The sequence below is a fragment of the Aulostomus chinensis genome, chromosome 12, assembly GCF_037954235.1.
Source record: "Aulostomus chinensis isolate RoL2024-O1b breed Wild chromosome 12, RoL_Achi_v1.0, whole genome shotgun sequence".
Classification (NCBI taxonomy): domain Eukaryota; kingdom Metazoa; phylum Chordata; class Actinopteri; order Syngnathiformes; family Aulostomidae; genus Aulostomus; species Aulostomus chinensis.
The window spans coordinates 18,959,991-18,978,624 of record NC_141331.1 but is presented as its reverse complement, the minus strand read 5'-3'; the positions used below and the strand labels follow the sequence as shown (position 1 = coordinate 18,978,624).

General features: G+C 38.8%; 3 protein-coding genes across 12 annotated transcripts; 2 read left to right on the top strand and 1 right to left on the bottom strand.

Annotated features, from left to right (window-relative positions):
* Positions 1-11: 11 nt before the first annotated feature.
* On the bottom strand, positions 12-8,373 carry mettl8 (methyltransferase 8, methylcytidine). 5 transcript variants are annotated; one of them, XM_086220684.1, is made up of 11 exons: positions 8,291-8,373; positions 7,496-7,523; positions 6,696-6,852; positions 6,466-6,557; positions 6,068-6,285; positions 5,839-5,888; positions 4,856-4,916; positions 3,580-3,719; positions 3,084-3,190; positions 1,430-1,495; positions 12-1,217 (listed from the first exon to the last, which is right to left on the bottom strand). In XM_086220684.1, exons 3-11 carry the CDS (start codon positions 6,845-6,847, stop codon positions 1,072-1,074), a joined length of 1,032 nt encoding a protein of 343 aa, XP_086076810.1. In that variant the 5' UTR covers positions 6,848-6,852; positions 7,496-7,523; positions 8,291-8,373; the 3' UTR covers positions 12-1,071. The 5 variants fall into 5 exon arrangements, with proteins under 5 accessions (XP_086076810.1, XP_086076806.1, XP_086076809.1 ...); XM_086220680.1 differs by having other exon boundaries at positions 6,068-6,378; positions 6,701-6,852; XM_086220683.1 differs by having other exon boundaries at positions 6,701-6,852.
* On the top strand, positions 7,879-14,682 carry dcaf17 (ddb1 and cul4 associated factor 17). 6 transcript variants are annotated; one of them, XM_086220675.1, is made up of 15 exons: positions 7,879-8,013; positions 8,313-8,479; positions 8,566-8,669; positions 9,301-9,391; positions 9,488-9,624; positions 9,729-9,807; positions 10,405-10,494; positions 10,571-10,678; positions 11,400-11,502; positions 11,610-11,752; positions 12,280-12,389; positions 12,782-12,869; positions 13,041-13,124; positions 13,793-13,948; positions 14,028-14,678. In XM_086220675.1, the coding sequence occupies exons 2-15, from the start codon at positions 8,351-8,353 to the stop codon at positions 14,130-14,132; spliced, it is 1,527 nt and encodes a 508-aa protein (XP_086076801.1). In that variant the 5' UTR covers positions 7,879-8,013; positions 8,313-8,350; the 3' UTR covers positions 14,133-14,678. The 6 variants fall into 6 exon arrangements, with proteins under 6 accessions (XP_086076801.1, XP_086076803.1, XP_086076804.1 ...); XM_086220677.1 differs by having other exon boundaries at positions 7,895-7,998; positions 8,273-8,479; XM_086220678.1 differs by having other exon boundaries at positions 7,897-7,998; positions 14,028-14,679.
* Positions 14,683-15,857: 1,175 nt separating this feature from the next.
* Positions 15,858-18,520, top strand: cybrd1 (cytochrome b reductase 1). The gene is made up of 4 exons (XM_086220673.1): positions 15,858-16,165; positions 17,114-17,322; positions 17,654-17,808; positions 17,913-18,520. Exons 1-4 carry the CDS (start codon positions 15,973-15,975, stop codon positions 18,190-18,192), a joined length of 837 nt encoding a protein of 278 aa, XP_086076799.1. The 5' UTR covers positions 15,858-15,972; the 3' UTR covers positions 18,193-18,520.
* Positions 18,521-18,634: the final 114 nt, after the last annotated feature.

The following is an 18,634-nucleotide window of genomic DNA, read 5'->3' as shown; positions in this document are numbered from 1 at the left end:
CAATGACGGGAAAAAAATTGATAAGATATATTCTTTACTTGAAAAGCTCATACATAATCATGTTGTTTTGTTTTTTTTAGCAAATTAAAACATAATAGACAAACAATGGAAATTATTAGGCTGAAAGCGTAGACCGCACAGAAATTAAATAACATGAATCAAAATGTTACGAAACACCATTTCCGCCAAAAGCAAATGCATTTAGCCTGGGAATGGGGGAAAAAGAATCATAGTAATAACTCCCCAGAAGATAAATACATTATTCTTTCATTAAACTGATGAAATATTTGATCAGTAAGCATGATAGAAATAAAATGTATTTTGTGATGCCGAGTAAAAAAAAAAAACAGTAAAGGACCATATCAAAATTGTGACTTAAGACTGGCCAAATTGTTATGTGTCACCACTCAGGGCACAATAGACTTTGATGTAGAGATGCTGATATTTTAAAACAGATGTAGCTGACAGCTAATATTCAAAGATGTCAATATTACCTGGATTAAAAACAAGTTTGTTCTTTATTTGCATTTTGTATTCACCAAAAATGATTGTGAATTTTAGAATATTTTTTCCTTTATTTGCAAAATATACAGAAAAGTCCGTAATTTTTTCCCCCTGTTCTATCTCTTTGAAACTTGAGCAAAACATTTGTCTACTGTTCATCAGACCATATTAATGACATGCTGATAGTATTGTGGATCCCCATCATGTAAATTTGATAATTTTCCTTTATCTTGTCTCGCCATCGACTTTTCATTTTCCTGGACGCCCGGCTTTTAGAGAACGTGTTCTCACTTTGAGATAAACATAAACATTTCGTTTGACTCAAAATGAATCAAAAGTTTTTAGTCCACTGTGTGCATTTCTAATCAAGAACATAAAGATTCAAAACACCAATCTCATGAATAGAGATTCATTTATATATCTTTAAAATGAACAAATATATGTAGAAAATATGTTGGACATGTTTTATACAGTGCATTTATTGCACAACGCTAAGTTGTCAAACACAAACACACACACTTTCTTGGATTGATTGGCTGAATAAGTCCTGCAGGTGGAGGGGCATTATCATGGTTGACAGGACTTCCTGTACTTGCTCTGCATCCACACCCGCTGCATTACAACTTTCTTTCTTCTGTTAACTTGAAGTTTTCTGTCCTCCAAATTCTGAACTTCTTCAAGTCCAGCCTTGGAGAATAAACTATGGACTTCATCTGCAAAAACACATGAAAAATCAGTCAGCAACCAGCCGCCCCCCCCCCCCCTCCCCCCCAGGTTCTCAGATTAATTTAACATGACACCACAATTAACTAATCATATTAGTGTTCCTAAAACACTAATTGACCTCACAGTAGAGGCAAAGGCCCAGTCAGCAACTAATTTGATGCTTGCAGAAATAATATGCAGATCTGAGAGTGTGGGATACCTGTAGTGAAGAAATAAACGCAGGTTCCTTCTCCACGAGAGTAGAAGTTCTCTGACAGGCAACGTCCTGATTGTAGAATATGAAATGATCATCATAAACATCAAAGTGTTTGCCTATACACACACACGCACACACACACACATATATATATGTACACACACCCACACACACACACACACACACATATATAAACCACATACATACATACATATATACACACACATATAAACCACACATATATATATACTGTATATATATTTATTTATAAACACATGCATACTACAGTCAAAAGTTTGGGGTCACCTTCTCATTTAATGTTTATTCTTTATTTTCTGTAAATATGTTTTATATTTTAGGTTCCTCAAAGTAGCCGCCCTTTGCTTAGTTGACAGCTGTTAGAATTCATATTATGGCAAGAACCAACCAGCTAAGTAAAGAGAAACGACAGTCCATCATTACTTTAAGAACTGAAGGTCAGTCAGTCCGGAAAATTGCAAGAACTTTGAATGTGTCCCCAAGTGTTGTCGCAAAAACCATCAAGCACCACAATGAAACTTGCTCACATGAGGACTGCCCAAGGAGAGGAAGACCAAGAGTCTCCTTTGCTGCTTAGGATCGGTTCATCAGCGTCACCAGCCTCAGAAATCCCAAGTTAACAGCACCTCAGATTAGAGCTCAGATTAATGCCACACAGAGTTCTAGTAGCAGAAACATCTCTGCATCAACTGTTAAGAGGAGACTGGGCCAACCAGGCTTTTATGGTTGAATAGCTGCTAAGAAACCACTACTAAGGAAAAGCAACAAGCAGAAGAGATTTGTTTGGGCCAAGAAACACAAGGAATGGACGTTAGACCAGTGGAAATCTGGGCTTTGGTCTGGTGAGTCCAAATTTGAGATCTTTGGTTCCACCTGCCATGTCCTTGTGTGACGCAGAAAAAGTGAGTAGATGGTCTCTACACGGTGGTCCCACCGTGAAGCATGGAGGAGGAGATGTGATGGTGTGCGGTTGCTTTGCTGGTGACAATGTTAAGGATTTATCCAAAATTGAAGGCACACTGAACCAGCATGGCTACCACAGCATGCTGCTGTGGCATGCTATCCCATCCGGTTTGCGTGAAGTTGGACCTTCATTTGTTTTGCAACAGGACAATTATCTCAAACACCTCCAAGCAGTGTAAGGGCTATTTGACCATGAAGGAGAGTGGTGGAGGGCTGCGCCAGATGACCTGGCCTTCACAGTCACCTGACCTAAACCCAATTCAGTTGGTTTGGGATGAGATCGACAGCAGACTGAAGGCAAAAGGGCCAACAAGTGCTCAGCATCTTTAGGAACTCCTTCAAGAATGTGAGAAAACCATTTCAGGAGATGACCTCATGAGGGTAATCGAGAGAATGGTAAGAGTGTGCAAAGCAATAATCAAAGCAAAGGGTGGCTATTTTGAAGAATCTAAAATATAAAACATTTTTTGAGTTATTTCACAGTTTTTGTTTGCTACATAATTCCATGTGTTCATTCATAGTTTTGATGCCTTCAGTGATACACACACACACACACACACACACACACACACACACACACACACACACACACACACACACACACCACATAATGGAGTCAATTTATTCAAGCGATTGTTGCTATTCTGAGACTCACCCTTCTTAAACCTGAGTTGTGACAAGTCATATCTCCCATAATCACGGAAGAGGAATATCCCTCCATGTTTGAGGTAAGTCGACAGTCTGTTCACGACTCCCTGCAATCTGTAGATGAAAAAAAAAAACACATTAAAATCCCATGATACTGGAGATCCAAGTGACCTAGGCTATGTGGTACTGATGCATTCAAATGTGTGGCAAAGTAGTACAAGTTGAAGCGAGAAGTTAAATTTTGTATCGTGTTCAACAAAATACTAAATGTAACATGATGAATTCATACAGACAGAGTAGTTTATTCATAATTTGGGGTTTTGTAATGACATTCTGAGAGTACTGTTATCAGATATCAGCCAGTTACTGGCTCAGAGAGTTGGATTGATCATGGGGGAAATGAGGCTGATCTTATAAATTTAATTCTATGGTATTGGATGATATCGTGCTTCAGGTTTCAGCTACAACATGGCAGTGGTTTTTGCACTGTCACCTTCACCCACCTGTCTGGATGAATGGATGAGAGGACAAAGACTGCGAGAATCACATCCAGACTGTGAGGGAGGAAGGGAAACGTGGCGTCCTCCTCACAAATGTCATGAATAAAGGCGTGACAAATAGAATCATCATAGTCTGGATGGTCCTGGGTGAGGGAAATAAGGTAAGCGTTTCCAAAACTTAAATCTCCGCACTGTAGCACAGCCACAAAAGTAGCACAGCACTGCAAGTCTTAACAACTGAACAAATTTCAGAATTCATATTAAACCAACTAATCTACACAATCACTCCTCACCACCATGTAAGATGCTTGTCAGTCAGTGAACAGGCACTATGACTTTTGCAGTTCTTTTCTTTTCAGGTTAAAATGTCAACTACAATTTCCATCTTTCTGAACTCATTCCATTAGTACTATTATCATGCAATATCTGAGTGCACAGGTTAGGCAACTAATTAGATAGCACAGTTTGTAGTCATCATATTTCGTTCGCATTATGTTCATCTTTTTTCCCCACTGAGCGTTGCTCTTCAGGGGGAACACACTTTGACTACAATCATTAGTTATAATAAGATCATCACTTTGACTTCATGCTATTACTCTCATGAGATGTCTGTCAGCTTCAGGCTTTCAGTCGCAACAAGAAGAAAGTAACAGAGCCCATTATTTCAAGGAAAAAAAATGTATGAATTCTAAACTAAAAAGATAATCATGAGTCTAAACGGGTGCTGGAACAGAAGTGTATACATTATTGTGTGACTGCTGTTAATTAATCCAATGTTTCTGCATTTAGCAAAATTGTATTAACTCATACTTTTATACTGATACAGATGTTAGCCATGATTTATTTGATATTTCAATATCAAATTAAAGACAACTTTAACAAATCTTTTACGGGATTAAAAAAAAAGACCTTGTGATTTAATACTTCAAAACAACGAGAAAGCCCTTGAGCCGGATATTTCAACTTTGACACTCTGTGAAGACATTTTAATTTAATTTCTTATGATTCTCATATGTGACATACAATAACTAAGACACCTCTGACATTAAAGCTCCTCAAAATAATAATTTAATGAATCAAAACCTCTCTACATCACATAAAATGATCATTAATTCTTGGGCTGCTGTGTTAGGTGTACCTAAAATTGGTGTGTATATATAACATATGCGTGTTTCAATACATCAACACCTCTATTCATGTATCTATCCAGTGGCTATATTATTAACCCTGACAGCATGCAATTTGGTTGTTCATACCAATCGATATTAGAATTGTTTACCTTGACAAGTTGGATAGCGCATGGCGAGAAGTCACAGCAATATAAAAATGCATCTTTGTCTCTGTGAAAAAGAACAAACAACTTTACAACTCTTAGAACCCTCAGTGTAACTTCAAAACTCATCTATATTACTCAGATTACATTGGATTAGTCTGTCGCAAGGCCATCAGGAGCAATTAGGGGTTCAGTTTCTGGCTCAAGGACATTTCAGCATGGTCACCGGGGGAAGTGAGGATCAAACCAGAGACGGCCACTCTACCTCTGAGCCATGCTGCCCCTCATAATATATCATGTTTAAACTAATGTATCATATTGTGTATTTTTTACTCTCTAATGCAGAAAAAAGTACATGGAAAGTCATGTGGACAACAGATCTGCTTTCCTCCCCACCACTGCTGGAACATAAATCATCCCTGTGAGTGAAAATGTAAAATGCATTCCAAATCCTGAAGACGGCTGCATCTCCTTCCTCTGCTCTGCCCATTGTTACCGAGAACTCAGCAGTGATATCTGCATCTTTCCAGGTGTCCTCAAAATGTAGCAAATAAATTAAGAACCAGCAATCCTAAAGATCAGACAGGAGCAGCAAACTGCTAATAATGACACCCTCCAGGGAGTTTTTTTTGGTTTTGTTTTGTTTTGATCAGTGTTTGTTTGTTTGTTCAACAGGATTATGCAAAAGAAAAAATATTGGCTGATTGTCACCAAACTTCATGGAGAAATGTAGTCTGGGCAAAGGAAAAACCAATTACATTTCTCGTTCCAGTGTGCATGTTAGTTAGGAATACTTGCACATTTGCACACAGCTACTGTGCATGTTCTGTAACACTCAAACAGGGATGTGGGTTTTAGAAGATGTATGGTTGATCAAATTAAGCATATTATTATACAGAAGTATTTTTTCTCTTTTTGGTCAAAATTGCGTCTATTTGAAACCCTAAAACATACAGAAAAACAGGATAATATCTCAAATATGTACTTACTTGATGTTATTAACAATAGGAAATACACTGTTACCAACCCCACAACCGACCTGTTAAGAGAAAATATATATTTTATGTATAATTGTACTTAGTGAAACAGACCAAAGCCAGTCTGTGTGTTTTTGTAATGAAGCAGTTAATATAGCATATCCTAGTTTTGTAATATTAACTGTCAGAATGATAAAAATCCAAATTTATTTTTACACATATATATAAAAAACTGGAAAACCTCCAGGATTTTGAAAGCTGCGTGCTGTCCAGGGAAAGATGTGTCATTTGCTTCCAGTGCTGCTTTGTGACACAACTCCTGACAGTTGGGGGCGTCTCTATCCTGGCGTCTGGTCCCCCCGCTGGACTCGTTCGCTGGTGGGTGTTCTGCCTGCTGATCACCCTGACACCTGTTTAAAGCTTGCTTTTTTGCATCCAAAGGAAGCAGTTCTGGGAATTCTAAAAATAGCCACATGCGGTCTTTGAAGAATTTATCCTGGTGGAGCTCGTAAAACTTATCCCAATACCAGCAAGCTTCTGTGTCGAATTTACCTGCATGGAAGAGATTTCCGATTATTTTCACAAAGCTGTTTGTAATGTACCCCCTATCTCATCCAACTTGGAAAAATACACACTTACCTCCTTCCTTTAAAGGAATGCGGACACTGGAGTTTTCTACTACTTTCTGTCGTGCATTTTCTTTATCTTCCTCTGTCCACTGTACATGATCCCTGAAACAAAAACACACTGTCAAGTGGGTGGTCTTATTTTGAACACTTTCTAAGACATCTGAAATTATGTTTTATGTACTACTAAATAATAATAATAATAATAATAATAATAATAATAAAGATTTTTTTATTCCAGACCACACGTTGTGCTTAAAGATGTCATCAGGATTGGCGAGAATCCTTGAACCCAGTGGAGCTGAAGGTCTTCCTCCTGTGCTCTTAAGTCTTGTGGACAATCGAATACACTCTTTAGCCAGAATGGCTGCAGAGAGGCTCTGTAGTTTATGCATTTACTCTGCAGGAAAGTACAACATTGTAAGAGATGAATGTATTTAAAATACACCATCTCTCTACAGATAATCAAAACTAAACATGTGACAGTGTGACATTTTCAATACCAGAAAATATAGGAAGCATTCGGCTGACAGGGAAACCACAAATCAAACAAACAAATCAAATCCAACAGACATCACACTGACCTTTAGTCAAACGGAAACGAGAGCAACAATTAATCACAAGTTAAAAGAAAGGTGACGAAAGCAGAGAGAGGAAGAGAAAACAGGAAGGTTGGTCAAAATCCACGGATAAGTAGAAGCATGTGGAGAACCCAGAGAGAAGAAACCAGAATATTTGTGTTTAGTACAGGATTAAAGGGGGCGTCATTTAAAATAAATATCATTAATATAATGAAGGAAAGTGTGGATTTTGTGATAAAGAGAAAACTTTTTAAAATGTTAGAATTAACTGTAAACCAGGGGTGGGCAATCATGTGCCATGGAGGGCCATGTGTATGCAGGTTTTCCTTCTAACCAAACACTTTAACAGGTGATTCCACTGATTAACACTCTTCTGTGGCTGAAGGTGCCAATGGTGTACCATCAGTCTTAATAGGCATCTTAAAAATATTTCAATATTTATTTTGAAATAATGGTACTTACCCCTTTCACAATCTTATGCCTCCAAGATCTGTAAAACAGGGTTGAAATTATTATTATTATTATTATCATCATTATTATTATTATTATTATTATTATTATATACTACATTATATAATTTTTTTTTAAATTGTTAATATGTCAAATGAATGTGTTCAAATTAAAATTACAGAGAAGGCAGAACATATACGATAACACATAGGAAATATAAGGAAGAGAGGATAAGGCTAGCTCCAAGCTACTCAGCAGCAGAGTGGTTATCAACACACGGATATTATATTTGAAGGAGACGGGATGTTAAATAGAATTCAGGGAGTTTAGCTTGAGAATTGGTAGCATATTCCCCCTGCTTCATACTCCGGTACAGTAGGTGGCAGCATGTACCTTAAAACTAATGGTTGCTATCAGCCATTTAGTTAAAAGAAGAAGAACTACAAAGCTGGATGAAGAGGGTTCAGCAAACGCAAAATAACTACTACACAAAAACAGCTACCCTCGCCACAACGGTAAAAAAAAAAAAAGTAAGACAATTTTACACCAGCTTTTAACTGTAGATTACACTTGATGTTTTCGACCCCTGGACGTCTCGGCTCAACCAATCTTTGAACAGCAGGCTAAATCCGGCGCCATTAGCTACCTTAAGACGGGCTAAACTTAGTTAGCTGTAACTAAAGTCAGTGGGACCCTAGTGGAGGGAGGTGGTGGAATACAAGCAGCTGAACAGCTTCACACTGCCAAACTCGAAAAAGTTCCTTAAATACTTATTATCTGGCTTATTAGCTCTGGCGTTGCACTCACCTCCTCATTGCCTACCCGCAAGCAATCAGATGAGGCTGTAGTAAACGATGCCACGGCTTGATGGCGCCAAACCGGAGAAAACGCAGAGTCAACGCCGCCGAGATGTTGAACCGGAGGGGCAGAGGGATCCGGGATGCTGGAACCCTGACCAGACTCAACTTGAAGGTTCTAAGAGGCATCATCCTACAGGTAATGAAACATATAATGCATTTAACATGTAGAAAACTGACTTCCATTCATTTTTAGCAACATTTTTATTTTTCACAACATAATAGGACAACAGAGATTTCAAGAAAGTGTGGAGCAAGACCTCAAAATCCACGATAACATATGAAAATGGTAAAATCTACTTTGAGAATTACCAAAGCTGCTACAGCTGGTGAGTATATCTCATTAGCTTGTTTTCAGACCTCAGTAAAATAATACTGATAAAGCTCTGATATGTTCAAATTGGCAAGAATGAGTCTTATTTTATTGTGAAATTATCTAGGTTTATTCTTATCTAAAGAAATTAAAGTCTGTGTCTGCCCTTGCATGATACATTAGCTTATGTTTATGTCAGATATTTTGGAGGAGCTTCAAGTGACAGGCAGTAGTAAAAATGTTGTGATGCATGCATTGTTAAATTGCTGGGCAAAAGCAGATGCATGTATGATTATAAAGATTACTGGAGCAGTGACATGACATTCAGAGTTAATGGAGGTGATGAAGATCAGAGACGGATTCACTCCTGAATCGTACTCTCATTTTCACTGAATGTTTAGTGATAAGGGATGGTAATCATTTGTTTCAGATATGTTGGGATGAATCTTGTATGAATCATTTCATCACATTTCTCTTTTGAATAGAAAAGGTATAATGTTTTTAATGAAAAAGGATAAATGGATGTATTACCAAATAATTCCGAGGTTTCGGGACATTAATCATACTTGCGCTGCTGCATTTCAGTATCAGGAAAGTGTCATTCATTATTTTCTCTGGAAAATTTTATTCTCTACTACATTTTTCAGTGTTCATTCAGAGCCTCAAATTTTATACAAATTGCCAAAGCGCTCTAAACTGGACAAGTTTGAAGATGCCTTGCTGTGTCAGAGTCCCCTTGTAAGTGACCAGAAACTAATGGCCATTGATGTATTTGCTTTATTGAGGCCCTTGCACTGAACCTGCGGTGTATTCTTGAATCTATTGTTTTAACAGGACCAGACATTAGCCTCTCCTTCCCATCAGAAGCCCAGCCTCTTGGTTTTGACAGCCAATAACTGGCTATATCGCCTATCACCTGAAACGGGAGAAGAGCTGGAGAGAGTTTTCCTCTCCTCTAACCACAAGTTCAGGTATTCCCTTCAATATTCCCAGTCCAGCTCTCTTTAAGGGGAATGTATACTTCTTCATTAATTTCCAAACTTTGTACATGAGTCCGTGCTGCTATTCTTTTTAGGTATCTTTGCTGGGATGTTTCTCAAGAGATGTTCTATGTTAAATCTGTCCAAAAGAAAGAAACACCCTTAGCACAACAGGTAGGAAGTTTAATGGGATTAATTCCTCATGGAAGTGTGACAGGACAAAGTATGAATTGACACATAATCCGATGATATTGCAGGCCATGAATTTTGCGTGAATGGAGGAAAATACATGCGGAATCTTGTGATTGGAGTTTTATGCATCATTAGACAAGGTTTGACAGTCGTGATTATTAATTAACATTCATTATTTTAGTTGATTGAATTTGGAAAATTTCCAAAATCACAAAATTATCAGAGCTCATGCATTGAGCACGTGTTGATTATTCTTATACAGAATTACTGACACCAGGAGAATCAATGAGGAAATAAGATGTAATTAAACATTATATGCATATCTTCTATTTGCCAGTTTGCCTTAAAGCCAAACAAACATAGGTTTTCATTTCCAGTTACGAAATTGAAAACCTTGTTAATTCTCACATATTATACGATAAATGACCTCAGCAATTTATCCTTTTTCAAAATTGATGGCTATTTTTATTGTTAAATTTTCTGCAAATCTATTGTCAGAGTTAACACGAGCGCTCAGAGGACAGAATTATATCAGGTCATTTTTGTGTGTGTGTGTGTGTGTGTGATTGTTTTTTTCAGGCAGGTATCACTCAGAACACAGTGATGCATCTGGCCATCTTTCAGGTTTTCCCCTTGCAAATTGTGGGCGTTATGGAGGTCAACAAAAAGGTAAACAGATTTGTTGTGACGTGATTCTGATGAATACTGTGCTACAATTCAAATCTAATTCATCTCAATCTTGCAGATATTTGGCAACACTGTTACTGATGTTGTTCTGTCTCAAGGGGTCCTTGCTGCATCCTACGGCAACAAGTCAGTGAAGCTCTTCAGCTTTGAGCACATTGTGCACAGGGTGGGTATTTGATCTGACCCGCTCACTATTAAACCATAAGGTTGTCATTGTTATTACATCCAAGTAAGTCCTGAAAAATGGTGTTCTATGGACACACAAACCCATCAGTGTTTGATGACACCATTTTTCCCCATAGATTTGCCTGGTGTCGGTAATTCAGTACCACAGTATTGAACTCTAGTATTCAAAAAATGAATTTCATTAGACAGAGAAATGGCACTGGATTAGCTCAGATTAGCTATGAATAAGTAGATGACAACAAAGATGACCTTTATTTAGTCAGATTATTGCAGTGTTTGTCGATGGTGAGAAGCCCAAATGATATACAAAATTTGGTATCAGAATGTTTGATACTCCCATTTTCACTGGCCTTCAAGATTGATGGTAATTTATAGCTGACAGGCTAACTTTTTTTCCCGTCAAAATAACACAACTCAGATTCACTGTGTGTTAAACTATTTTTATTTTGCGACCGATTAATAATATAAACAAAACGGGATTATCAACATGCAACTGAATTCAAGGAATGAAGCTGTGAGCACAGCACTCGCACCTTGGTCACGCTTTGCAAACGTATTAGAGATCATGTAGACTCTTACAGGAGTGAATGGACTCTGGTTGTCTCACGCATTCACAGAGCGATGAGGAAACATGGCAACATCTTCTTGTTGCAGCTGTTTTATCTCATACGTGTTTTCAAGAGCCCTTCCTTTGTTTTCAGTACATGGTAGAGAAGTTGACACTCAAAGAGCAGAGTTCTCTACTTGGAGGCAAAACCGTGGGAGATGCTCCGTTTGGCATCCCGGTAAATATCCAGATCACAGGTAAATCCAGTTGCATGTTTATTGGACTCACTTAGCCACTGTGAGCAGGTTTTTTGTTTTTTTTGTTTTTCAAAATCTTGAGTCTTTAGTTTGTATTCTTCTGACAGATTGCCCTCCGGTGCTTTTCGAAGTGTCCTGCTCTAACAACGGTGTTCAGATTGGAGGCTTCCCATGGCACTACATCCACACGCCACCCCAAAAATGTCACAAGGGCACTTATCACATCTGCTCACTCAAGGACAGCATTATGGTATGTTTATACATTCTACGGAATAGTCTAGAACATTTCATTTGAATATAAATATATATATTTATATATATATTTATTCCCTCTTTGTTGTGTGGTCAGCTTAACTGCTGCCAAATTGAGCCTATTGAAACTGTCAGGGAGAGGAGGCCCTCACATGTTTTTGACAGTCTTTGTGTTCTTCTGCAGGATGGAGCAGCACAGAATCAAACCTGTAAACTGCAGAGGATGTGCTCCTTTGTGTATTTATCATGTATTTAATTTAAATGCAAACATTTAGAACAGATCGAAGCAGGAAGCTATTAAACTGGTCCTCATCGCCAAACATTTCCGTGTGTAATCATTAACCTTTAAGATTTAAAGCTTTATTTGTCAAGAATGGTGTGAGCATAAGTTGTTAGTGCTCTGCAGACTTTAATGGGCGCAGTTACATCACAGTTATGGAGCTCTATATTATGCGTGTGCACTTTGTGGGTAGTTGGGTTTAATGCAAGTCATAGCTTTTAAGTGTAATGTAATTTTTTTTCTAGGCAACAAATGGAATCCAGAATATGAACTGCTGCTCTCTAGAGAGTGACGGAATTTTCTTCCACCCTGACGACTCAGGAAGAATCATTCATATCGGACCAACCACCATTAAGTGAGTTTTACCACCATGTCTCAACCACCCGTAGTAAAATTCTCAGGTGCACTGAATGGAATAAACTCTGAAACAAATGAATCCTTAGGCTGCTTTACACAGTGAAACATTGATTTTCTTAAACTAAGTTGTCTGGTGTAAAACCCTCGATACTCAACTTCAACGCCTCTCTTCATCGCATCTGATGTGGCTTATCACAAAAAAGAGCAAAAGACTGCAGTTGCATGAAAAAAAAAATTGGGGGATTTTTTTTTGTCCTGTAAAGCCAGCCTGCGACATTCCTGCTGAATCAAGGGTTAAGGTCTCTACAGCTAAAACGATCATGTTCTGTGGTGTCTGTACAGTACATGTACGTTTTAATTGGAATACATCGGGCTTGTTCTTCCTCCCAGTGTCCTCAAAATCCTTGGTGAGCTGAATAGTATTTTGCCGTCGGAGGTAGTTGAAGACTTCTCCATGACGACTCATCGAACCAACACCGTAAGTGTACTGCTCATGTACTTTACAAGAGTGGACAGTCAGGACAACAGTAAAGAATCAGGCTCATGTTTGTTTGAGGAAGACTGATTAGAACAGAGCCAAAAATGAAGCAAGATGCTTGTGCTTTTATTCCTTTAACTCCAGCTAGTTTGTGCTGTCCACCTCCTGTAGCAAACCTCACAAGTTACAGTCACCGCATCAGGCCGCGTGGTGAAGAGAAGACTTCAGCAGCTGGATGATGACCCCGATCAAGAGGTGATTGTCCATGTTTCTTCTTTCATAACTGATCCAATCCGCTGCATTATGGCTCTGCTTGATAAAATAAACAAGATTCCAGAAGAAGATGCTTTGGCTTTGTTGTTCCCCCTTGAAAACTTTGAAAGTAACAGGGAAAAACTTCTTCCTGCTAGTTGCAGAGGTGGTGAGATAATGTGAGGATGAGCAGCTACTTTTGGTGAATACTGATCGACCATGTCTAATTTGATCTCAATTCTCGGTTTTGTTTTTCTTGTTTTCAAACATATTAAACATTAAATCTTTTTATCAGTCAATAAACATTTACAAAAAATCCTGAAAATTTTGGAAACATCTGAACAGTTGAAAAAATACAATAAAACCGACCTCCTTCGTGAAATGTTCTTGCTCACAAATTTGTTCTTTGTCCTACAGACAGGAAGCAAAGCCTGATGGTTATTTTTAAACTCTTAACCCCTGACATCAAATTTGTACCTCCCTGCTAAGTGTCTGTACAAGCTTGATGTTCCGTTACAAATGGTACACAATAGACGTCAGGAGCAAGGAGTTACATGAAAAATTAAGTGTTTTTTTCTTGATGGTTAGCATTTAAGTGAAACTTTACTCACTGATATATGTCCATAGAAAACTGTGCAAAGCCTCTGTGTTAACAGCTGTGTTTTTTTCAGACTTTCCGAATGGTGGAATACGAGGATGAGCTGGACCTTCTGGCTGTGGTGGTGACTGACGGTGAAGTGGGGGAAGGAAGAGCTCAAATCCGACTGCATGACAACCAAACTGGACAGTTACTGCGGGTCTTTGAGCTGGCTGAACCGTGGGATGAGGTGAGTCACCTGGCCTGACAGCAAAATGTTTTGGCTGAAGTGCAAATGGGCTCAAGTGTGCTCTCATCTGTTGTTTCAGACCTACCGGCATGAGTTGTTCTTTGACAAGGACACAGTTGTTCACATTGAACAAAAGAACACCAACTTCTGCTGTCATGTTTACAAACTCAAGGCCACCATCTAATTGTGAGTTTGTGGGACACATTTGATAGCTACTTTATAAAAAATGTTTTTGATCTCTGTAAAGTGTTCGTTTTAAATTAATGTGTGTTTTCACATTTGGATCGTTGTCATTTTTGTGTAAACTATGCTTGGTCATGTTGCTTCTCTCTCTCACCTATGAACACGAAGGATTTTATACTAAAGTCAAAATAAAAACATGTTTCCTGAATTATTTACCTCCTTTTCTTTCCATCCCGATCGTGCCGATATTAAGATATTTGATACTTGTTTCCATACGAATTTTTGAGATCAAATTTGCTTCCTTAAAAATTGTTTCCTGCGGTGTTTCCTCCCATTGTCATCTCACCTCATTCAAATTTGATGAGTTTACACTCTCGCAGTCCTGAAACAACATTGTTTGCTTTACTAAAGTCAGCAGAGCTTGCATGCTCATTTTGAAGGAGTTTAATTCCCGTGTTCTCCAGATTTACATGCTCATAATGGGGACGTGGTAACGGACTGCAGCTGATGTACCATGGTAGTAATCAACTTCAGTGTTTTCTTTCAATCTGCAAATAAATTTGAAAATGTTTACGGATATGAGAAAAAAATCTGTATTTGACAAATTACCACTTTGTGTATTCATATATTATAATTATTCATTTCCTCGTATTTTTTTTTATCTATTCCTGTTCTCCTTCACCCATATGTTCATGGGTTTCTCTAATGCACCAACAAAGAGTTTATTTGGTATGGAAATATAAATCCAGTGCAATGCACCCCAGCATCGGTAGCTCCTCCCTTTCTGATGTTCATCCCTGTAAGTGTTGGGTATATCATGTCCACTCAATATTTCCTGGATCTTTTGTGATCGTGATGTACCCTTCGTGGGTTCTTTTCTGAGTTGTAACACATCTGTGGTTCTATTTTCATGAAAATCTGTCCTTGACATAGAAGGCAATCCTGCAGCCAGACAGACAAACTGAGCTCATCCATCAGCCTGCTTGGTGGATGTTATAAGTGGTTGTGTGGACAGGGTGACCTCACTGAGTCAAAGCCCTACCTTTAATTATTGTCTCAGATCTGTAGCTATTTGTTTAGCTGTGTTTATACTTGCGAAAGCTTTGTTGGAATAAATAGTGATTTTAACCTGAAACCGGTTAAATTTGACCCAAACTCAATAAGAAAAGGCTTAGCTGGGGAAGGTGGGACCCTGGAATTATGAAAATACACTTGTGAAAGGTCAATGAGGAGCGTGCCACTGCAATTCATGCATTTTGCTCAACACAGCGTCAGATGGCGTGGGACTTGTTATTCAAAACTAACAAGCGTGTTAAGGAGCATCGGTGAATCTAGCCTCACATTGAAGTGACTTGCTGAGAGCTGACCTGAGGTCAGGTGGGTTGGAGGGCATACCACATATCCATTTCTCCGAACACTACTACTCTCAGAGAGCATAGAGGTGCTCCTGTGTGAAGCGTGGGTTTTTACCTGCAATATCCCGATTAAATTAGCCAAATCTAAAAAAAGAAATTGGGCTGAAGTTTCACTAAAGCTTCATCTCCTTTCAAGTTAACATGTTAAATTCCTGCCACCTGGTGAAGGGGCAGTGTTATTCACACTCTTCACGAAAAAAAAACATAAGCAGTCGTCAGAGGATGACACAGCAAAACTTTTTTTTTTTTAACGATTCCGGTCTCTTTTGTAACCCGTGAAGTTACCAAACACTTTTTTCCTCCAGACATTTACACAGCAGTGGGTCATGTGACCGCCCCGTCCTCCTCCTCAGTCGCTACTTGAGTCCTGAGGTTCGGTAACAGCACCTCCACTCAAGTCTCCCTGTTCTGCTGCTGCCAACAACGATGGCGATGGAGAACTTTAAACACTTCCTGGTCTGTCTGTGCGCTGCAGCAGCTGTCGGCTTGATCTCCATAGTATTCGTGCTGAGATGGGTCCTCCACTTCAAGGAAGGTCTCGGCTGGGACGGAGGACTGGCCGAGTTCAACTGGCATCCGCTGCTGGTAGTCAGCGGCTTTATTTTCCTGCAGGGGATTGGTGAGAGGAGCTCTTTTTATGGAGTGTGTGTGTGTGTGTGTGTGTGTGTGTGTTTTTAGATGGAATAAGAAACGTAAACAGGACTGCTGAAGACAACGAAAGGATCGCTTTCACGGCTGGAATGATGAGAAAGGCGTAAACTTCCCTGAAACCGCTCAGTCAATGTGTCTGGTGTAGATAAGAAACCACAAGTAGCCACGTGTTACGAGTGTTTTGAAGCAAGTGTTTGTTGACGTCAAACACAAGTTAGTTTGGGAATAATGACTGAACAACAACACGAGTGATTCGCCTCCACAGAAACCTGAAAGATGTGTTTATGACTGATACTGGGCCTCATTCATGAAAAGTAAAGTCTGTGCTATAGTGTACTAGAACATTTCATGAATGAAGCCCATTGTTGTGAGAAAGTTGGGTTGTTGTTTTTCAATATAAATTACTGTAGGTTTTAGCATCCAGTAAATCAGGGCTTTTCAAAGTGAGACACACCCCCAGACAAAGCTTGGAAGGAGGCACCCCCTTAACTCTCCTTACATGATTGTTTCTGGGTGATGTCACGTTGTTTGAGCCCAAAGACAATTAACTATCAGCCAAGCTAACTTAATATTGCTGTTTAACACAACTTGTACACCAACTACATGAAACTGGCCGGTCCTGTGTCTTCCATTAGTTACTGACTCTTGGGTATTCTTAATACTACCGTGTACAGTGTATTATGGTAAAACATTTTCTCCAAAATATTTTATTTCTTTACCCTATCTGTAACCAAATCACATACATTTAGGCTGCTCTGATAACTAATACTTTTAGTTCATCTCCATTCAGGGAGCCTGGAGGCCACCTCACACTTTGAAAATATCTTCCTTAAACTCATTATTTCAAAACTTAAACGAGCGTTAGACAAATACCTCACCTTTGCCTCATACTTCTGTCTGTGATTCTCTCCGTCAGCCATCATTGTGTACAGACTCCCCTGGACCTGGCAGTGCAGCAAACTAGTGATGAAGCTTATCCACGCAGGCTTGAATTTACTGGCCTTCATTTTTGCCGTGGTGTCTTTGGTTGCTGTTTTTGACTTCCACAACACTGCTAAAATTCCCAACATGTACAGCCTGCACAGCTGGTTAGGCCTGGCCGCTGTAATACTATACTGTCTTCAGGTAAATGGTGACTGTTCTTGAGTATCTATAAGAGATGGCGAATATCATACCCAGACTGTATGATTCAATATTGCTTCTGGTAATTAATTGTCCAGATTTGAGTTCTCATAAAATATTTTGACATGAATGTGATCTAAACATCTTTATGTTTGTTTTACTTGGTTTATAAAGCACTACAGTGACAATGGATAACAATTGTTCTCCTGAAACACACGCACTTAGTCTTTCAGAACACCAAAAAATTAAACGTCTCTCTTAAATTGTCTCTAATGAACCTCAGTCTTGTTGGGTACCTGAAAAGAGTATTTTTCTCTCTTTCTTCTACGAGCAGCTTGTCGTAGGTGTTGCCTTGTACCTGCTACCTGTTACACCTGTATCCTGGAGAGCAGCATGTATGCCCTATCATGTCTACAGTGGTCTTTTACTCTTTACATGTGTGATAGCCGTGGCGCTCATGGGCATCACAGAGAAACTCATATTTGGCCTGTAAGTATTACAAAATGAAGACCATTAAAGCTTATTAACATTGCGACCGAGCTGTTACTCGTTAACTTGCAGCATAACTTTACTCTTTGTGCTTTGTCATTAAGGAGCAATCCAAAGTATAAGGACTCTCCCCCAGAGGCAATATTTGTGAATGTTTTGGGTGTCCTCCTGGTGGTTTTTGGAGCTCTGATCCTCTGGATTGCCACTCGAAAGTCTTGGAAACGCCCCAGCGACCAGATCTTGCATACTTTGCATACCAATGGGGGAAGTGAGGACAGCACTAAAGTGGGTCCATCCTTGTCTCAACTATCTGATGAAGCTGATGCTGAAGTCTGTGGTGACATTAGGAGGAGGAGTAATAAACTAGGAGATCAGGATGAGTGATTTCAAAGTAGTGGATGTTAAATGTATGTATACCCAGTCTACACGGATTCAAGTAAATCTAATTGTGGTGTTCTTTCCATAAGCACTTTGTAGTTTTCCTGGCATTTTGTGCTTATTTTTTTGGGGCATTGCAAGCATATTATATGGATATGATGGTTAAGTATTTTAATAGATTTACATGATCATGTTGAAATACACTTTATTCAATATACACTGTAAAAAATTAACTGACACAATTTTTGTGCTCATTATTTATCTGTTTGCTATTGGGTTTTTTTTACATGTTCATAAACAACTTACATTTTACAATAAATATTTGCAACTTCTACTCTTCTCTTGCCGTCCCTCAATATGTATGAACACATTTTTACATGTCAAGTTTGCAATAATTAGCCAGAGGAAGAAATGTAACATGTTATGAACAGTAATATTTGATTCCCAG